A 16,969-nucleotide genomic window follows, 5' to 3' on the forward strand; every position below is an offset into this window, starting at 1 on the left:
CCACACACATGCTGTAAAACAAAATAAGTACAAGTTCTGCACCAAAATAACCTAATTTCTGTGTTGGGGACAGCTGGATTAAATGATATAAGCAATTTGCTTATTTTGATCTTACTTTGCACAATTTATTCTACTCCTAGTGGTGATGGGAGAGGCAAAGAACTGGGCAGGACACTGAAATCGCTCAGCTTCTCCTTCTAGCTTCTAAGATTCAACAGGCATTGCCCCATAAGCTATGAAACATATTTGTAGTAACAAGGGCCATAAACTTTCTTTAAGACAAAAACAAGGAAGCCAGGGTCCTTGAGAATCTGGCATGTTTCCATTATCACATCATGTGTTTTTTATGCATGGGCACAGAATAGCCACACCCCTGGCCAAATACAATTTGAATGGCAGTGTTGCCAATCGATAGGGTTGAAAGGGATTCTGTAGTGTTCAGATTGAATTCAAATACATTTTTTTTTTTTAAAAAAAACCTCTCCCTTCTCACTTTCTTTTCTATCTTTCCCTCCAATAGGAAACCATGGAAAATGTGAAGAAATGCAAGAATTTTCTCTCCACGCTAATAAAACTGGCCTCTTCTGGAAAGCAGTCTTCCGAGACTGCCGCTAATGTGAAAGAACTAGTTCAGCACCTGCTGGTAAGACAGACACCGGTTTAGTTCAGATCCTCCTCTGAAACATAGCTTGGCTGACTGAGAATGAGTCTCTCCCCTCTCCTTTGCCTTTGCATATAAGAGAAAGAGAACGAAAGCTTCTGATTTAAAATAAACCACAGTTCACATGTTGTCTAAAACCCAAGGAACAGTGGTTTGTTCTAACTAAAATCAGTTAATAAGTCAGGATCTGAAACCATAGTTTAATCATTTGTTTTTAACAACTTCGCTTGGAACGAACCACTGTTCCTTGAGTTGAGGTGCGGCACAGCACCACAATTTGTTCTAAAGCAAAACTTCCACTTCCCTCCTTGCATGTATGAAGGAGAAGATGGGGATGGAGGCCTTGGGAGCATGAGTCTTGCCATATCTCATCTCCAGTCCGCTGGATTGTCTGAACCAGGCCACAAACATACGGTTATGAAACATAGTTTGAAAATAAGAGGGTAAAATGTTGACTTTCAATACTGTTAGGCGAATCAAAGATTTGAGAAGCAGTAGACATAACAAGATACTTTTCATGCGTTTACTCCTTTTGCTTATGAAGAAAAGGGTTAATCCTTTTAGAAGCATAGCATACAAGCACAGAATTGTAGAGTTGAAAGGGACTGTGAGAGTCATCTAGTCCAACCCCTTGTGATGTAAGAATCTTTTAGCCCAATGTAGGGCTTAAAGCCATGACCCTGAGATTAAGAGTCTCATACTCTACCGAAACTTGGATGCTGACGTACTCCCAACTCATCCTTGACTATTTGCCATGCTGGCAGGGTCTGATCAGAGTTGGGAGTTCAGCAACACCTGAGGACCACAGGTTAGCTACCCTTGTTGTACTACCCAAAGAGCAAATTCTGAAGTAATGTACAAGGTGTTATGGATGTGACTCAGAACATCTATTATTAGATATAAGGCCAATGAGCAGGGAAAGCTACAGAGAAGCAACCTGCTTCTCCACAGCAACCTGTCATAATTTTCCAGCGTCTTATTGCTATCCATTCATTTAAAACGTCATCTTTTTTTAAGGTGAATTAAGGAAGTAATTTCAAAACATTAAAAAGATTGACTGCTTAAAATGAAAATATAGGAATTTTCCTCCCCACCCAACTTTTTTTTTTATTACAACAGTCACATGTGTATGAATTAACAAAACTTAGGCAACAAAACTGAACTTGCTAGCAGATGTGTTATTTGTATTTTTATGTTGGATGAATATGTAGCATTCTTCTTGCAAAATGCCTTAAATAAATTTACCCAGTTAAGTGCAGTGGTACCTTGGTTGTCAATCTTAATCCATTCTGGGAGTCCGTTTGACTCCTTGGTTCAGAAACCAAGGTGTGGCTTCTGATTGGCTGCAGGAGCTTCCTGCGCTCAACTGGAAGCCGCATTGGATGTTAAGCTTCCCAAAAACGTTTACAAACTGGAGCACTCACTTCCAGGTTTGCGGCGTTCGGGACCCAAAATGTCCGAGTACCAAGGCATTTGGCAACGAAGGTACAACTGTATCTTGTTAAGAAGATATGTTGTTCTTACACGTTTAAATGGTTGAGGGCTTAATATATGGATTTCATTATCTGGAAAATCTGAATCTGAATTTTATTCTTCAGGATGGAAAAATTGAAGCAGAAGATTTCACCAGCAGACTGTACCGGGAACTTAATTCTTCACCTCAACCTTACCTTGTGCCTTTCTTGAAGGTAACAACCTCTCTTCATTCTAGTTGCATCACTTGGCAGCCTCTTGCCCTTCTCAGTAAAGAAGCGGGAAACACTATTAAAAATTGGTACCAAATAAAAGTAGTAAAGATGGCTGACTACAAGAACAAAAAAATCTCTTTCTGTTCCTTCATAAAAGGAATCACAGGGGAATTTTCTTGATGTAAAAACTATAGCGTGCCGCTGTGACAATATTCTGTATGCAGAATACTGAATTACTGTGTTCACACAATCACTGCTGGAAATCTGGTAGACCTGGTGAGATGATGTGTGATCCTGGGTATACACATGCATTCTTGCTCTCAGCATCCCTTCCTCCTAAAAAAGGTGTATATGGAGGAACTATAGGAATTTAACATGTGTGAATCCCAAGTCATGTTGTATTGTGTGTGCAAACGTGCATTTTCAAGCTCGATATTATATCGCTTGTTCTGATTTCCAACTAGCAATTATTGTGAAAAGCCCTGGGTATGTTGTGAACCGCCCTGGGATCTGCAGATGAATGGCAGTATACAAATTTTAACAACAACAACAACAACAATAATAATAATAGGAAGAATAAGAATTCTATGAGCCAGTTCCATTGGTTAACTATTAGCCAGCTTCATACTGTTGGTAACCAAGGGTACAAATAAAATATTATTATTATTATTATTAATAATAATAATAATGCAGTATACTCTGCGTTTTTGTTTGGTTCCTGCTGATAATGTGGTAAAATCCACAGTATTTCCAGTCCGTCTTAGGGGATCTGCACAGAAATGTCAGATTTTGCACTCATGAGGCACTCCTTGTCTCAGACGTCAGTGCTTTGAGCATTCCTGTCAAGCCTGTGCAGTCAGGAGTTGCAGACTGTAGATTTTATTTCCTCTTCAAGGATGGGCTTTTCCCTGCTTTGAGGCAGATTCCCAAGTACTATTTTCATCCCAGGGTATTAAGAGGTACGCACAACTCGTAAGTTGCCTTTAGCGCTTCTCACGCTGCACAGGCATCTTTACAACAACTCTGCAAGATGGGTCAGTATTAATACCCCCACTTGCCCCTGCAAATGGGGGCGTCACTGTGGTCAATTCAGTAATTGAAATGAATTGAAAGGCAAAGCCGGCACAGTTTTGGGCTATTGATTTGCCCCTCTTGTGAAATATTGTAGCCAGGTTGTTCGCTCGGCTGGAGTATAGAGTTTACTGTTCCACAGAGAAAGTTTGTCTCCTTTGGACAAGTAAGTGTTACAAATACAACCTGGAGTGTCTGGAGGCGGTTGGAGGATGGATGGCGGCTAACAGATTGAGGTTGAATCCTGACAAGACAGAAGTACTGTTTTGGGGGGACAGGAGGCGGACAGGTGTGGAAGACTCTATGGTCTGAATGGGGTAACTGTACCCCTGAAGGACCAGGTGCGCAGCCTGGGAGTCATTCTAAACTCACAGTTGTCCATGGAGGCACAGGTCAATTCTGTGTCCAGGGCAGCTGTTTATCAGCTCCATCTGGTACACAGGCTGAGACCCTACCTGCCCGCGGACTGTCTCACCAGGGTGGTGCATGCTCTAGTTATCTCTCGCTTGGACTACTGCAATGCGCTCTACGTGGGGCTACCTTTGAAGGTGACCCAGAAACTACAATTAATCCAGAATGCGGCAGCTAGACTGGTGACTGGGAGCGGCCGCCGAGACCATATAACACTGGTCTTGAAAGACCTACACTGGCTCCCAGTACGTTTCCGAGCACAATTCAAAGTGTTGGTGCTGACCTTTAAAGCCCTAAATGGCCTCGGTCCAGTATACCTGAAGGAGTGTCTCCACCTCCATTGTTCTGCCCGGACACTGAGGTCCAGCGCCGAGGGGCCTTCTGGCGGTTCCCTTGCTGCGAGAAGCCAAGTTACAGGAAACCAGGCAGAGGGCCTTCTCGGTAGTGGCGCCCGCCCTGTGGAACGCCCTCCCACCAGATGTCAAATAACTACCAAACTTTTAGAAGACATGTAAAGGCAACCCTGTTTAGGGAAGCTTTTAATGTTTAATAGGTTATTGCATTTTAGTGTTTTGTTGGAAGCCACCCAGAGTGGCTGGGGGAACCAAGCCAGATGGGCGGGGTGTAAATAAATTATTATTATTATTATTATTATTATTATTAACCTAAGATTCCTTGTTTGATAGGGATTTTTATCTCTGGATAGCAAGGCTTAAGATAACTTCTGATTATTGACTGTGTTCCTTGTCTAACAGTATGCTACATGGGGGTGTCACTCACCACAAACTACTGCGCATTTCCGATGCCTCTAGGGATAACTGAAACTTGATGCTATTTTTTTGGGTGTGGGTGTGTGTAAGCATTAGCTTACACACAGACCAGTGTGACGTCACTTCCTCTTTTGTTCCCGTAGCGGAGCTTACCTGCCTTGAGACAGCTGACTCCAGATTCGGCGGCTTTCATTCAGCAAAGCCAGCAGCAGCAGCCCACGACGCAGCCCACGACGGCCCTGACAGCGGTGATGCTGAGCGGCTCAGTTCAGCGTACAGCAGGAAAGACCCCTGCCACCGTCACAAGTACCTTGCAGCAGCCCGTCATCAGCCTAACGCAGCCGACGCAAGTTGGGGTTGGCAAACAAGGGCAGCCCACGCAGGTGGTGTGTAAACCAAAATGAATCAATCCTACACTTTACCTCCCAGAAAACTGAATCCTTTCCTTCCTAACACCAGTCAGTAATGGGCATAAACTGAACATAAAACCAGATATCTTGTCGATATTTCATGCATGTTTATCAGTTGGTACAAATGTGTGTTGCTCTGTAGTCAATGGTCTCCTTTTCCTTCCTCTCAGGAAAAGCATATTCAGGAGGTGGGCATGTAAAGCATGTGTGCTTAACCCTCTCCCTACCCATTTTTCTGCTCCAAATTGCTCCCAGCTGGATTTCAGCTGCAGGGAAAAATAGCTTTGGTGTGGAGGGAGGAGGGGCGAGAGCAATTCAGAATGGAAAAGCTGTAGATGTAGAAAGAGTCAGTGATTTCCACCCCGCCCCCCCCCCAAAAGCTGTTTCTCTGCTTCACATTCCCTTTACCCATACCTCCTTTTCCTTGATAAAGAAAAAGCTCTATCAAGGATATATTACAAACTTTTGTGCAGTGGCCCTGAGCTGCATGACACAACTTCTATCCTTACCCTAGCAATCGCTGTATGTTGTTGCTATCGCAGCCTTTCTGAAAACAAAGATTTTATTGGCAGTAGGTACAGGAGAAATTAAAGGGAGGTACTGCTTTGCATAGGCCAAAAGCAACTTCTTGGATTCATTTCTGCAAGATAGCCAGTAGCAGCAGGTAGCTTTTAAAAGTTCATGGAGAAAAGTTCTTCAAACTACAACAGTTAAAACTTGCATGTTCAGAATCAGCATACAAATGATTTGCCAGAGGCTAGGGGCAAGCAGTAGGGGATAGCCATATCCATTGTACCATGATTGCAAGGTTCCTAGGAGCATTAGGCTGGCTACTGATAAGAGACCAAACAGCGCACTAAATGAATGGCAAGGCATCTGTTGCGTATGTGCATTGATAACCTCTCCGAAAGAGGTTCTGTAAATGACAGTATTCTTTAGTTTGATTTTGCTAGTGTCTAATGATTCAAACCTGTATTGGATTTGACTACCCGCACTTGCCTGTCAGCATTCCTGCTCTTAGTTACTTGAATAACTAAGCTGTTTCTCTTCCTGTACTTGCAGCTGTGAGGATGGGCTATTGTTAAACCCACTGCTCCTGTACTGCAGGGGAATGGGGCTTTATGGCAAGATACACTCATGATCCACAAGGTGTATCTAAATTATGCATTAAATGGGGAGAGGCTTCTGACAACCTTGTATCCCAAAATCTGGCAGAGCAACATCACCCACTAAAAATGGAATGGTTTTCATTCTTGAATAACTTTGGATAGGGCTGTAGTGTTTGTATAAAACAAGGGGCCACTCCAGGGCTGCATAAAACAAATATTTTATCGTGCATCTCTAGACCCTATTAGGTTGATGTGGAAAATACCTTTTTCACATATGGCCTGCTTTAATTTGAGAGACTAGTGGCATGGTTAAAGGCAGTGCTATTTTTCTAGAAGAAGAGGTGCCAGAACTTACCATTAATGTCTTCCATGTTCTCTTATAATGGCAATGGCACCCACCTGAGAGGTGCTGGAATTGAGTACCAGTGAGTTCCTGCTGAAAAAAAAGCCCTGCTTAAAGGGTTCCAAAAGCTGTCAGTTGAATTGGCATTCTTAGTCAACTGCAACTACTCTCAAACTTTTTATTCATTTCTTACGTTTCTCTGCCACCTTTTCCTCCAAGGAGCTCAACGTCAGTGTTCGAAACTCCTATTGTTCTAGGCTCATTTTGCGACAGGGAATTTAATTAGCACGAGCAGTTTCTGAGTTCTGGGTGCAGTACTGCGCCTAAGATTTCAGATTAAAACTGCAGAGTGGAAGGAAAGGACCCTTTTCTGCCTCCCTGCTTCTAGCTACTCTCTGAAGACTGGAGAAGAGACCCTCTTAAGAATATTAGGGGGGTGGGCAGGGGAAGGATGAGGCCATGTGAAAAATGGACATAATATTTTTGCTGCAATTCATTCATTTCCAGCTTTGTATTCATGTTATAAAAAAGAGCACCTAGGCTTTCTTGTTCTTAGCCGGTTTATTGAAACGAATGTCTCTTCAAATGTTTTCAGGTTATTCAGCAGTCTCAAAAGCCAGGCACGTTGATCAGGCCACCACAGGTGACATTGACACAGACCCCTATGGTAGCCTTGCGGCCACCGCACAACCGTATTATGCTTACTGCTCCTCAACAAATTCAGCTAAACCCACTTCAGACAGGTAAGAGAGAAGCATTCTTGTTATTTATTATAACGGGGTTTTTTTTCTCCATTTAAAAAACCAGCCGTCTGATGCTGTGTCATAACATTGCACTTGGAAAATAATGTTTTCAATCACGGGCCCCCTTAAAGGTACGTGACTGTTTTGGAGAAGTTTTTTTTTATCGGATTCTTGGAAGTCAGAAAACCTGCACAGGAAATATACATTCTTTCTGAGCCAGCATCTCAGGTAGCAGATTTATCAGGTCATGGGGCAGGACTATGCATACTCTATGCTTAACTCCCTCTCCTCTTAATTCTGCTTCAGGTAAAGACTTTGCACCATTCTGCTGGTTTTGGTGTGTTTGTGTGGATTCTGAATTACAGAGCATTTTTCTTGATTTCCTTTCCTTGCAGTCCCTGTGGTAAAACAGACAGTATTACCTGGAACCAAAGCTCTTTCTACACTTTCAACTCAAGCAGCTGCTGCTCAAAAAAACAAACTCAAAGAACCTGGGGGAGGTTCTTTTAGGTAAGTAATCCTGTGCATTAGTGCAAAGAGATTTGCAGGAGGGGGGTAGAATCCTGGAAATGACACCTGTCCCTGCGACAGATACTTTGTATTTGTGTGTGTGTGTTTTGGTTATGCTTTATGTTGCTTTCTCAGTAGCTGCAGATTTGCAGCACCCAGGGAATAAATACTGATCTTTTAAATATCTTCTTATCTGGATTAGCAAATATAGTAGGCTCATTCTGTCTTCCATGCAGAATTGCATTTCTGTATTTATTATACTGCCCAGTGTCTCTCAAATCTTTCTGGAATCCGGGCAGGCGGACCCCTGTGCAACTTCTGAATGCTTCCCTCTATATCAGGGGTCAGCAAACTCTTTCAGCAGGGGGCTGGTCCACTGTCCCTCAGACCATGTGGGGGGCCGGACTATATTTTTTGGGGGGAAATGAAAGAATTCCTGTGCCCCACAAATAACCCAGAGATGCATTTTAAATAAAAGGACACATTCTGCTCATGTGAAAACACCAGGCAGGCCCCACAAATAACCCAGAGATTCATTTTAAATAAAAGGACACATTCTACTCATGTAAAAACATTATAATTCCTGGACCATCCGTGGTCCGGATTGAGAAGGCGATTGGGCCGGATCTGGCCCCCGGGCCTTAGTTTGCCTACCTATACTCTATATGCCTCCCCATGTTTGATAGGTTAAAGCACAGAGATCCTCATGTGTAGACACCTTCTGGCAGCCTACTTTGATGGACTAGGCTCTGTCAATTTGAGCAAAGGGGTTCAAAGAATGCTGGATCAGGACCTCTTGGTTTCTCCTTTCTTACATCTCCTCCCACTTCTGTGAGGCAGCAGCGAAGGGGGAAATCCTGGGAAGAACCTATTCTCTGGTGGGGGAGCAACGTATCCTGCCAACATACCTTTTAAAAAAGAGAAGGAGAGATGAAATGGTCTGAAAGCCCTTCCTGATTTTAGGGGGAACAAAGAGAGAAGAAACCCCAAGCGAGAGGGGAACCAATGAAGCATTCTTCTTTTCTACTCCTCCATCTCAATACACCACTAATTTCCCCTCCCCACAGATATTAGGGGTGATGGAAGTGGTCTTCAGTTTCTACCAGGTGGCTTAAGTATGAGAGGGAATAGAGGAGCCCCTATCTTAAGTCTCCCATGAAAAGGTAGACTTACATGCATTGGGTATAAAATGCACAGCTGGAACCAGGGAGCAGCACATCTTGCTTATTCTTCTTTCCTGTGGGAAGGAAAGGGCAGTAGTACCAGCATACAGGAAGCTAGGCTTGACCTGGATATCCTTTATATTTTATTTTGTTGCTGGGCAACAGCACCCCCTGCTGGACCAGGAGAAGTCAATGAGCTGAACCACCCCATCTCTTCCTCCTTGATTCCTGACCCCCAGTCTGTTATACCGTTCTTTCTTCCAACTGTCTCATTCCCTCTGCCCTACAGTTTGAGAACGGCTAATCTAGCCTGTGGATGCTGAGCTCTGTCACCTTCTGTCAGTGTCCACATAACATTAATGTTGTGGTTGTGGTTGTTGTTGTTTAGTTGATTAGTTGTGTCCGACTCTGCATGTCCCCATGGACCAGAGCACGCCAGGCACTCCTGTCTTCCACTGCCTCCTGGAGTTTTGTCAAACTCACGTTGGTCGCTTTTGTAACACTATCCAACCATCTCGTCCTCTGTCGTCCCCTTCTCCTTGTGCCCTCCATCTTTCCCAACATCAGGGTTTTATCCAGGGAGTCTTCTCTTCTCATGAGGTGGCCAAAGTATTGGAGCCTCAGCTTCAGGATCTGTCCTTCCAGTGAGCACTCAGGGTTGATTTCCTTCAGAATGGATAGGTTTGATCTTTTTGCAGTCCATAGGACTCTCAAGAGTCTCCTCCAGCACCATAATTCAAAAGCATCAATTCTTCAGCGATCAGCCTTTGTGGTAACAATCATGTTGCCAGATCCCAAAACAATAGAGATTATGAACCGTGTGCAAAAAGCAATAGATGCTCTTCAGTGAATTATTTTTTTGAATCCCAATAATTCATGTAACCCATGACTCACTCCTTTTACTCTAGCAGGATGCGTTAGAGGAAAAGTGATGCTATTCTTGTTGGCTTATAGGAAGAAGAAAAATTCAAAATATCTGCATTTAGGGCAATACCTTTATTAGGCCAAACTGTTCTAAAATAGCGTGCAAGCTTGCAAGTCCGGCATTCTTCATTGGGCTAGATGGTAAAGAAGGGAGAGGGAAAATAGTTAGCTGCTAATAAAGCTGATACTATACCTTGTCTCAAAGTGGAGTGTGAGGGAAGGCTCTGTGAAGATTACACATTTTTGCCTGTTTGCCTGCATAGATGCAAACTCACAGCTTTACCACCAGCCAAATCTCTCTCTCCGCCCCTCTGATTTTCTCTCCCACCCACCACTTACCTTCTAACATAGCCTTTGCTAACTTGCTGCCCTCCATAATTTTAGGCCATAACTCCCATCAGCACTGAAGGGAGTCGTAGTCCAAATTGATGATGGCAGATCTAGACTGATGATTCCTGCAGTGCTTGGACGTTTTGTGACATTTTACTTGGCCTATTGAAGGTGTAGCTCCTGTATGGATTTTAGAATGATACGTTAGGTTACCCCCTAGCTGAGAACCCCCTAGCTGTGTATTTTCTCATCAAATTTATAATCATGTTACTATCCATCTTCTGGATAGTAGACACTATCGAACACACAAATAGGCATTGCACACACGCCCCCCGTTGTTGTTGTTGTCGTCATTATTATGGATTGTCTTTCATTGTCCCCCAGCCCCCCCCCAATTTATTAATGGGAAAATCTACTGATGCGTTAATGCCTTATTTGCATAAATTTGAACCATGCCTTTTGATTATTCATATTCGTTAAGGTTTCTTCCTTCGACAACAGTCTTTACTGATGTCAACAAATGTCCACATTTCATCTTTCAATGAAGTTCTGTAGTTTTGTTGGATTCAGCTTACTTTTCTTTGAGTTTTGATACTCTCAATATTTTACTGTGGGTTGGATCCAGAGATAGCCAAGAAGATCTCCTTTCATGCAGTGGGGCTTTCTCGGGTCTTCTGTCCAATTGCCATTCCCACTTGTCGAGGGAGTGCTGGAAGCCGCAATGGGGAGAGTGCTCCTGTGCTTGAGTCCTGTTTGCTAGTTTTCCACAGGGATCTAGTTGGTCACTGTGAGAACAGGATAGACCATTGGCCTGATCCAGCAAGCTAGTCTTCCATTCTTAAGACCAGGCTTCCTCAAACTTGGCCCTCCAGATGTTTTGGGCCTACAACTCCCATGATCCCTAGCTAGCAGGTCAGGGATGATGGGAATTGTAGTTCCAAAACATCTGGAGGGCCGAGTTTGAGGAAGCCTGCTTAAGACCCTCTGGAATGTGATAAAATTGGGAGAGAGCCAGAGTTGCCTTGCACCAAGTGGCAGTGTCTCAAAAAATATCCAGATTTGAGCCAATACAATCACATTTAAATTCCGTATTGTTTTGCAAAATGCCCTTCACTTTGTTTTTGCTGCCCCTGCCCTCCCAGTATCTATTCAGCTGCTCATTGAATACAGTTCGCTGTTTTGCAAATTCCTGGCATTTTTTGAAATTTCCAGATAAAAAAAAAATACTTATTTTGAATCTACTGTTCCCTCTTTCTGAAGGGATGACGATGATATCAATGATGTCGCATCGATGGCAGGAGTTAATCTATCAGAAGAGAGCGCACGTATATTGGCCACGAATTCTGAGTTGGTGGGCACATTAACAAGGTCGTGTAAAGACGAAACCTTTCTTCTCCCGGCACCTTTGCAAAGAAGGATACTCGAAATAGGTGAGTTGCTGTGAATCTCAGCAGCATAATGGCCTGATTGGTGATACGAAGCGACTCCATCCTTTTATGGTTCCACGTGATGATGTTACTGGTCCAGCAGTGGCGGCCCATATTGAGCACAGCTTAGATGTGACACACAGATTCATTCTATTAAGCAAAAGTGGATAGAGAATGAGGGGTGGATGGGACAAAGGCAACAGTTGTCTATGTGCTATCTTTAAAGGCCACTGAGAGCCATCTGCATTAGGTACAGTGATTCGGAGACTCTTTTTATATAGTAGCTTTAAAAATATTCCCATGTTTTACACACCAGAAAAGTAGCTTCTGTGTTTCAGACATCCTGTTTTTTTAAAAAAACATGGACAACCTGGTTTCAAGCTATCAGGAACCCAAATTGGCTACAGCTTCCCTGTGGAGGATATCAATATGGGATAACCTGTATTTTACTGCTGCAACTTTGTGACTTGCCCTGTACAGAACAATTGCACCTAACAGGCAGCAAAGCAGAATGAATTTGTGCACACAAGTACAGACACACACACACAAACACACACCATTTCCATTAGATGTTATGTCATAGCTGTGTATCAATCATCAGCTAAGCATAATTATCAGGCTTCTATAGCAGGCTACCAAGTGTTCCTTCCGTCTTTCCCTTTCTAGCAAAAGTTATTGCCTGTTGTAAACAACTTCTCAGACTTGGAGAAATAGATTGTAAAGCAGTGATTAGAGTTGTAGGCTTGGGCCTAGGAGATCTAGGATTAAATTGCTGCATAGCCTTTGAAAAAAATCTGTAAGCTGCCTCGAGTCCTGTCAGGGAAAAAGGCGGGGTATAAATATAATACTAATAAATAATATTTGGTTAGGTCAGTCGCAATATATTTGCCATCTTTAAAATGAGGGTCATAGTGTCCTTCCTCACACACTTCTTTTCCAAAAAGCAGCACAGTGAGATTCATGAAGCCCATTGCAAATAAAAGGAAATGAAATGAAACTAATTAATATCACTGTTAAGTAGTACACATACTTCAATAGGTGCACAATCCACTTCGTTAGGAAACCCAAAAACATTAGCTGTGTTGGTGCCAAGTACTGTAGTAAATTGCTGAGCTTTGTTTGAGAAAAGCAGCTGCATGGGACTCTTGGGTGGTAAGTCACATTATGTGAATTGTTTTGGGGGGCTTTTTGTGCATGCATAGCCATTGCTTTGGGGGCTGCAGTATCAGGTGGTGTTAAGTAGGTAGGAAAGGGCCATCATAGGTCAGACATCATGGGTAGAACTTTTGAATCACCATAAACTCAGTGCTTTCCAGTAGAGTCGTTTCACACATTCAGTGGCAAGTCAACCAACAAGAAACCAAGTAATGTGATTCTTTACATGAACTCGGCTCTGAATCGGCAATGGCTGCTTAGGTTTCTTACTGAATGCCTTTGCTTTTGTTGGAAACACAGGTAAGAAGCATGGAATAACGGAAATCCACCCCGATGTAGTTAGCTACGTATCGCACGCAACGCAACAAAGGCTACAAAACCTGGTTGAGAAGGTATCGGAGACTGCCCAGCAAAAGAATATGTCTTACAAGGTAAATAGTCTTACTGACAGTGAGAAGGTTTGGCAACTTGGATTCTTTTGAGCTCTGGTTTAATGAGCTCAGACGCAATCCCAGGAATTCTGTTTCTAGCCCGTGATTTACAGCTTTTGTAATAAATTATTATTATTATTATTATTATTATTATTATTATTATTATTATTTATACCCCGCCCATCTGGCTGGGCTTTCCCAGCCACTCTGGGCGGCTTCCAAAAAAATATTAAAATACTATAATACATCACACATTAAAAGCTTCCCTAAACAGCCTTCCTAGCAGCAGAGAACCTCATTGTGGTGAACAAAAGCAATCCAGGCCTGAAGAAATCAAGTGTGTCTTGTAGACACAGTCTTTGCTGTGACAATGGAGGCATTATGGGAATAAAGCAACAACAGGAATGTTTTTCCTCTTTAATAACTATGCCAGGGCTACTTCTTGGGACATAAAACACTGTTGCATGGATGGGGGAAAAAAGGAAAAGCTACTTTGGGTTATTGAAACCTGCTATCAAGTTAAAGTCTTAAATTTCTTTTAAAAGTCTGCATGCCTTTCATTAAATAGATAAATAAATGGGCAGATTTAAGCAATCGTTGGCTAGGTTTAGCTCCCGTTTGGTCCTTTTTGTTGCAAATTTTTGCACTTTGAAATGAAATCAATGGAGGTGCTGTCAGGTATGATGACAAATCAGATATATTTATCCACTGCATTAAGAAGAGGGCAGTGCAGGGTGGATAAAATTGGGAGAGGGTGGTGATGATTCTGAATTTTCTCCTAAAGTTTATATTTATGTACACACCCTGGTTTAATCCTGGCTTGAGGGCAAACCATAGTTTGATATATTCTGCTGAAATAGCAAATGAGAAGTGGATGCTTCTAATCTCCTCCCCTCACATACAAAGGAAGCAAGAAGGATATGAGGGAGTACACAAGCCTCACAACCTCGTAATGAAAAGCCATGGTTTGTCATTCTGGGTGAAGTGAATCTCTAAGGGATTTCTTTCTCACTGGCCAGCCAAATGACAGATTTTGTGTAAAACCTCCCATTGATGGATATTCTTTTGGCAGCTGTGTTACCTTCAGCTCCCCCCCCCCCCCAATTCTCACAGTTCCCTGAGTTGCAGGTGTATAACATGGTGCCGTTTTCAAAGTTTCATTAACTATGAACTGTTATAGTCTAAGAGGGAATAGAATGGGTGTGTTGTTTGGGGTGGCAATTTTTAAATTTGCTTTATTTCTATACCCAAAATTGCCTGGTTAATATTGCCTCCTGTAGTCCTGCCCTCCCCTCTGTTCCCTGCCCCCCCTCCCTAATACTGCATGACGCTGAATGGTGGAACTTATTGCTGCTGGAATTACTCCATGGAAAGGACTTAGGGCAAATACAAATATAAAAAGCTATTGGCAGAGAAGGTCAAAATTGGACTTACTTATGGTTAGAGTATCTCTAAACTTAATTTGGCTCAACACTGGACTGGACAGGAGATTAGGGAATGGTTGTCTTGATATTTTGTGCCATTACATGCTTTCTCAAAATCCACCTCCAGCCGTTATCAGACACAAAATAGAGGAACTGATGAACCATTAGCCTGATCTACTGGCTGTCCTATTTTTTCCGCCTTAGACCAAGCTCTGGAAATGAAATTGTGTAATATATTAAAAGAAGGATAGGTTTCAGATATTCTTGAGTTGATTTGACAGGTTTCCATGACCTAAAGAACTGGGCTTTTAGGGGAAAAGAATCTTTTTGAAAAAGGAAGCTGAAAATATCACTTGAATGTTAATAGACCCTGATGAGATCATAGAAAAGATTGTTGAATTAAAAAAACAAAACAACACGTTTTTAGCCAGCTGTATGAGTTTAAAGATTAACTTGCTGTTTGAAGAAGATTAAGTGAACATTTTGAGCTTGTGTGTGTGTGTGTGTGTGTGTGTGTGTATACTCTTGTTTAGCTGTGCAGTACAATTGCACCCCCCCCCCATTTTTTCCTAATGAAAACCATTTCCCCACATTTTTTAGGATGATGAAAGATACGAACAAGCAAGTGATGTTCGGGCGCAGCTCAAATTCTTTGAACAACTTGATCAAATAGAAAAACAGCGGAAAGATGAACAAGAAAGGGAAATTCTAATGCGCGCAGCAAAGGCAAGTGCTTTGTTGTTGTTTTTCACCCCTAATAGATTGACAAGTGTTGCATTTGACGTTGAAAGAGCCGCGGTTCTTTTGTTCTCCTGGCTGTGAAATGAGACGGGAGGCTCTTCTTCTAACCCTAAATGCCACACAGTGTGATGCTGCTCTTTTGCATGCTGTCTTTAGTCCAGAACCACAAAAGGACTGTATGTCGAGCTTCAGCCACACAGTGCCCCCCCACCTTTTTGGGGGGAGGGTGTGTTGCTGTCCATCATCACCCAGAAGCCACTCCCAGCAATTTTGGAAATCGCCCCCAGCAGCACTCTGGTAGAGCATGAGGCTCTTAATCTCATGGATTTGAGTCCCATATTACAAAAAAGATTCCTCCTGCATTGCAGGGGGTTGGACAGGGTCCCTTCCAACTCTACGATTCTGTGAAAACAGCTGGGGGATTCTGGTGTGGATGGGAAAACTTCCTCAGGTCTAAGCGGGCTCCTTGGATCCCAGCCTATAACTGTAACCCGGAAACTGAAGTGGAAAACACTTTGTACTCCCTTGAACGGGGAGATTGAATCGAATAACATTTTGCACTCTCAATGATGGCTCAAAGAGAAGCAAAATGCCCTGTGCAAATGCGTTTTGTAAAACCAGGCACAAAAGGGGTAGCGTAGAACCTCCTGCTTTCTCCTTATGGAGGCGCAAATCCAGTGAGAGCTTTGCTGCTTAGTTTGAATCTGGACTGAGCCACAAAACTCCCTGGGTGACTCTAGGCCAGTCACAGTGGGTGATACCCAGCACTGCGTTAGTAGAGTTCCACTTGCACCGTGCAACTTGTCTTCTCCTTTCCCTGCGCTGCCCCCCAGATCGTCCTGCAGCCCCCAGGAACAGATTTTGTGGGTGTGCAGGGCCTGCAGAGGAAGAGAAAATTCCATTGCACAACTGGAAATTTTACGCATGTTTCTCAGCCCACAGGGTTGTGAGGATAATCAATAATAATAATATTTTCCCCAGCCGCTCTGGGTAGCTCCCAACAGAATACTAAAAATATGATAAAACATCAAATATTAAAAACTTCCCTAAACAGGGCTGCATTCAGATGTCTTCTAAAAGTTCGTTGTTTATTTCCTTGACATCTGATGAGAGGGCATTCTACAGGGCGGGCGCCACTACCAAGAACGCCCTCTGCCTCATACCCTGTAACCTCACTTCTCACAGTGAGGGAACCACCAGAAGGCCATCGGAGCTGGACCTCAGTGTCCAGGCTGAATGATGGGGGTGGAGACGCTCCTTCAGCGGATAACCCCCTGTATGCCACTCTCGGATCCTTCACAGAAGAGCCAAGATACAAGTGTGAAAAATAAGTAACTGCTAGACTTCATTGCTGTGTATAATGGAGAGCCCAGCAGCCTGTCTCATACCGAAAGCGTGAGACCCATTGAGTTCCACAGTTTGCTAGGAGATCAGAATACCTATATTAGGTTCATTGGATCTGAAGTCATCCGGACACCAGAAATCACCAAGGAATTCTCAAGAGGAAGGGAAAAACCCTCCATTCAGACTCCTTTCTTTCTTAAATAGAACTATGCCAGAGCTTGAGGTAGGTGCCTGGGTATTTGGCTGGATCCAGTCTGTTTCTTCTTCACTCTCCCAGCCACCAGGGTGGTAGCTCATCGTGTTAAATTTGAAAA

At 43.1% G+C, this 16,969-nt stretch overlaps 1 protein-coding gene across 3 annotated transcripts in view; it reads left to right on the forward strand.

Annotated features, from left to right (window-relative positions):
* The window catches only part of TAF4 (TATA-box binding protein associated factor 4), a 78,664-nt gene that overhangs the window by 49,881 nt on the left and 11,814 nt on the right, over window positions 1–16,969 (forward strand). For all 3 annotated transcript variants that reach the window (XM_081011057.1, XM_081011058.1, XM_081011059.1), the window contains 8 exons: window positions 521–643; window positions 2,260–2,349; window positions 4,745–4,987; window positions 7,059–7,206; window positions 7,602–7,716; window positions 11,394–11,563; window positions 13,016–13,146; window positions 15,171–15,296. In XM_081011057.1, coding sequence (XP_080867183.1) covers window positions 521–643; window positions 2,260–2,349; window positions 4,745–4,987; window positions 7,059–7,206; window positions 7,602–7,716; window positions 11,394–11,563; window positions 13,016–13,146; window positions 15,171–15,296 — 1,146 coding nt within the window. The remainder of the gene's footprint in view (window positions 1–520; window positions 644–2,259; window positions 2,350–4,744; window positions 4,988–7,058; window positions 7,207–7,601; window positions 7,717–11,393; window positions 11,564–13,015; window positions 13,147–15,170; window positions 15,297–16,969) is intronic.

Source organism: Podarcis pityusensis (assembly GCF_964106645.2).
Source record: "Podarcis pityusensis genome assembly, chromosome: 6".
NCBI lineage: Eukaryota > Metazoa > Chordata > Lepidosauria > Squamata > Lacertidae > Podarcis > Podarcis pityusensis.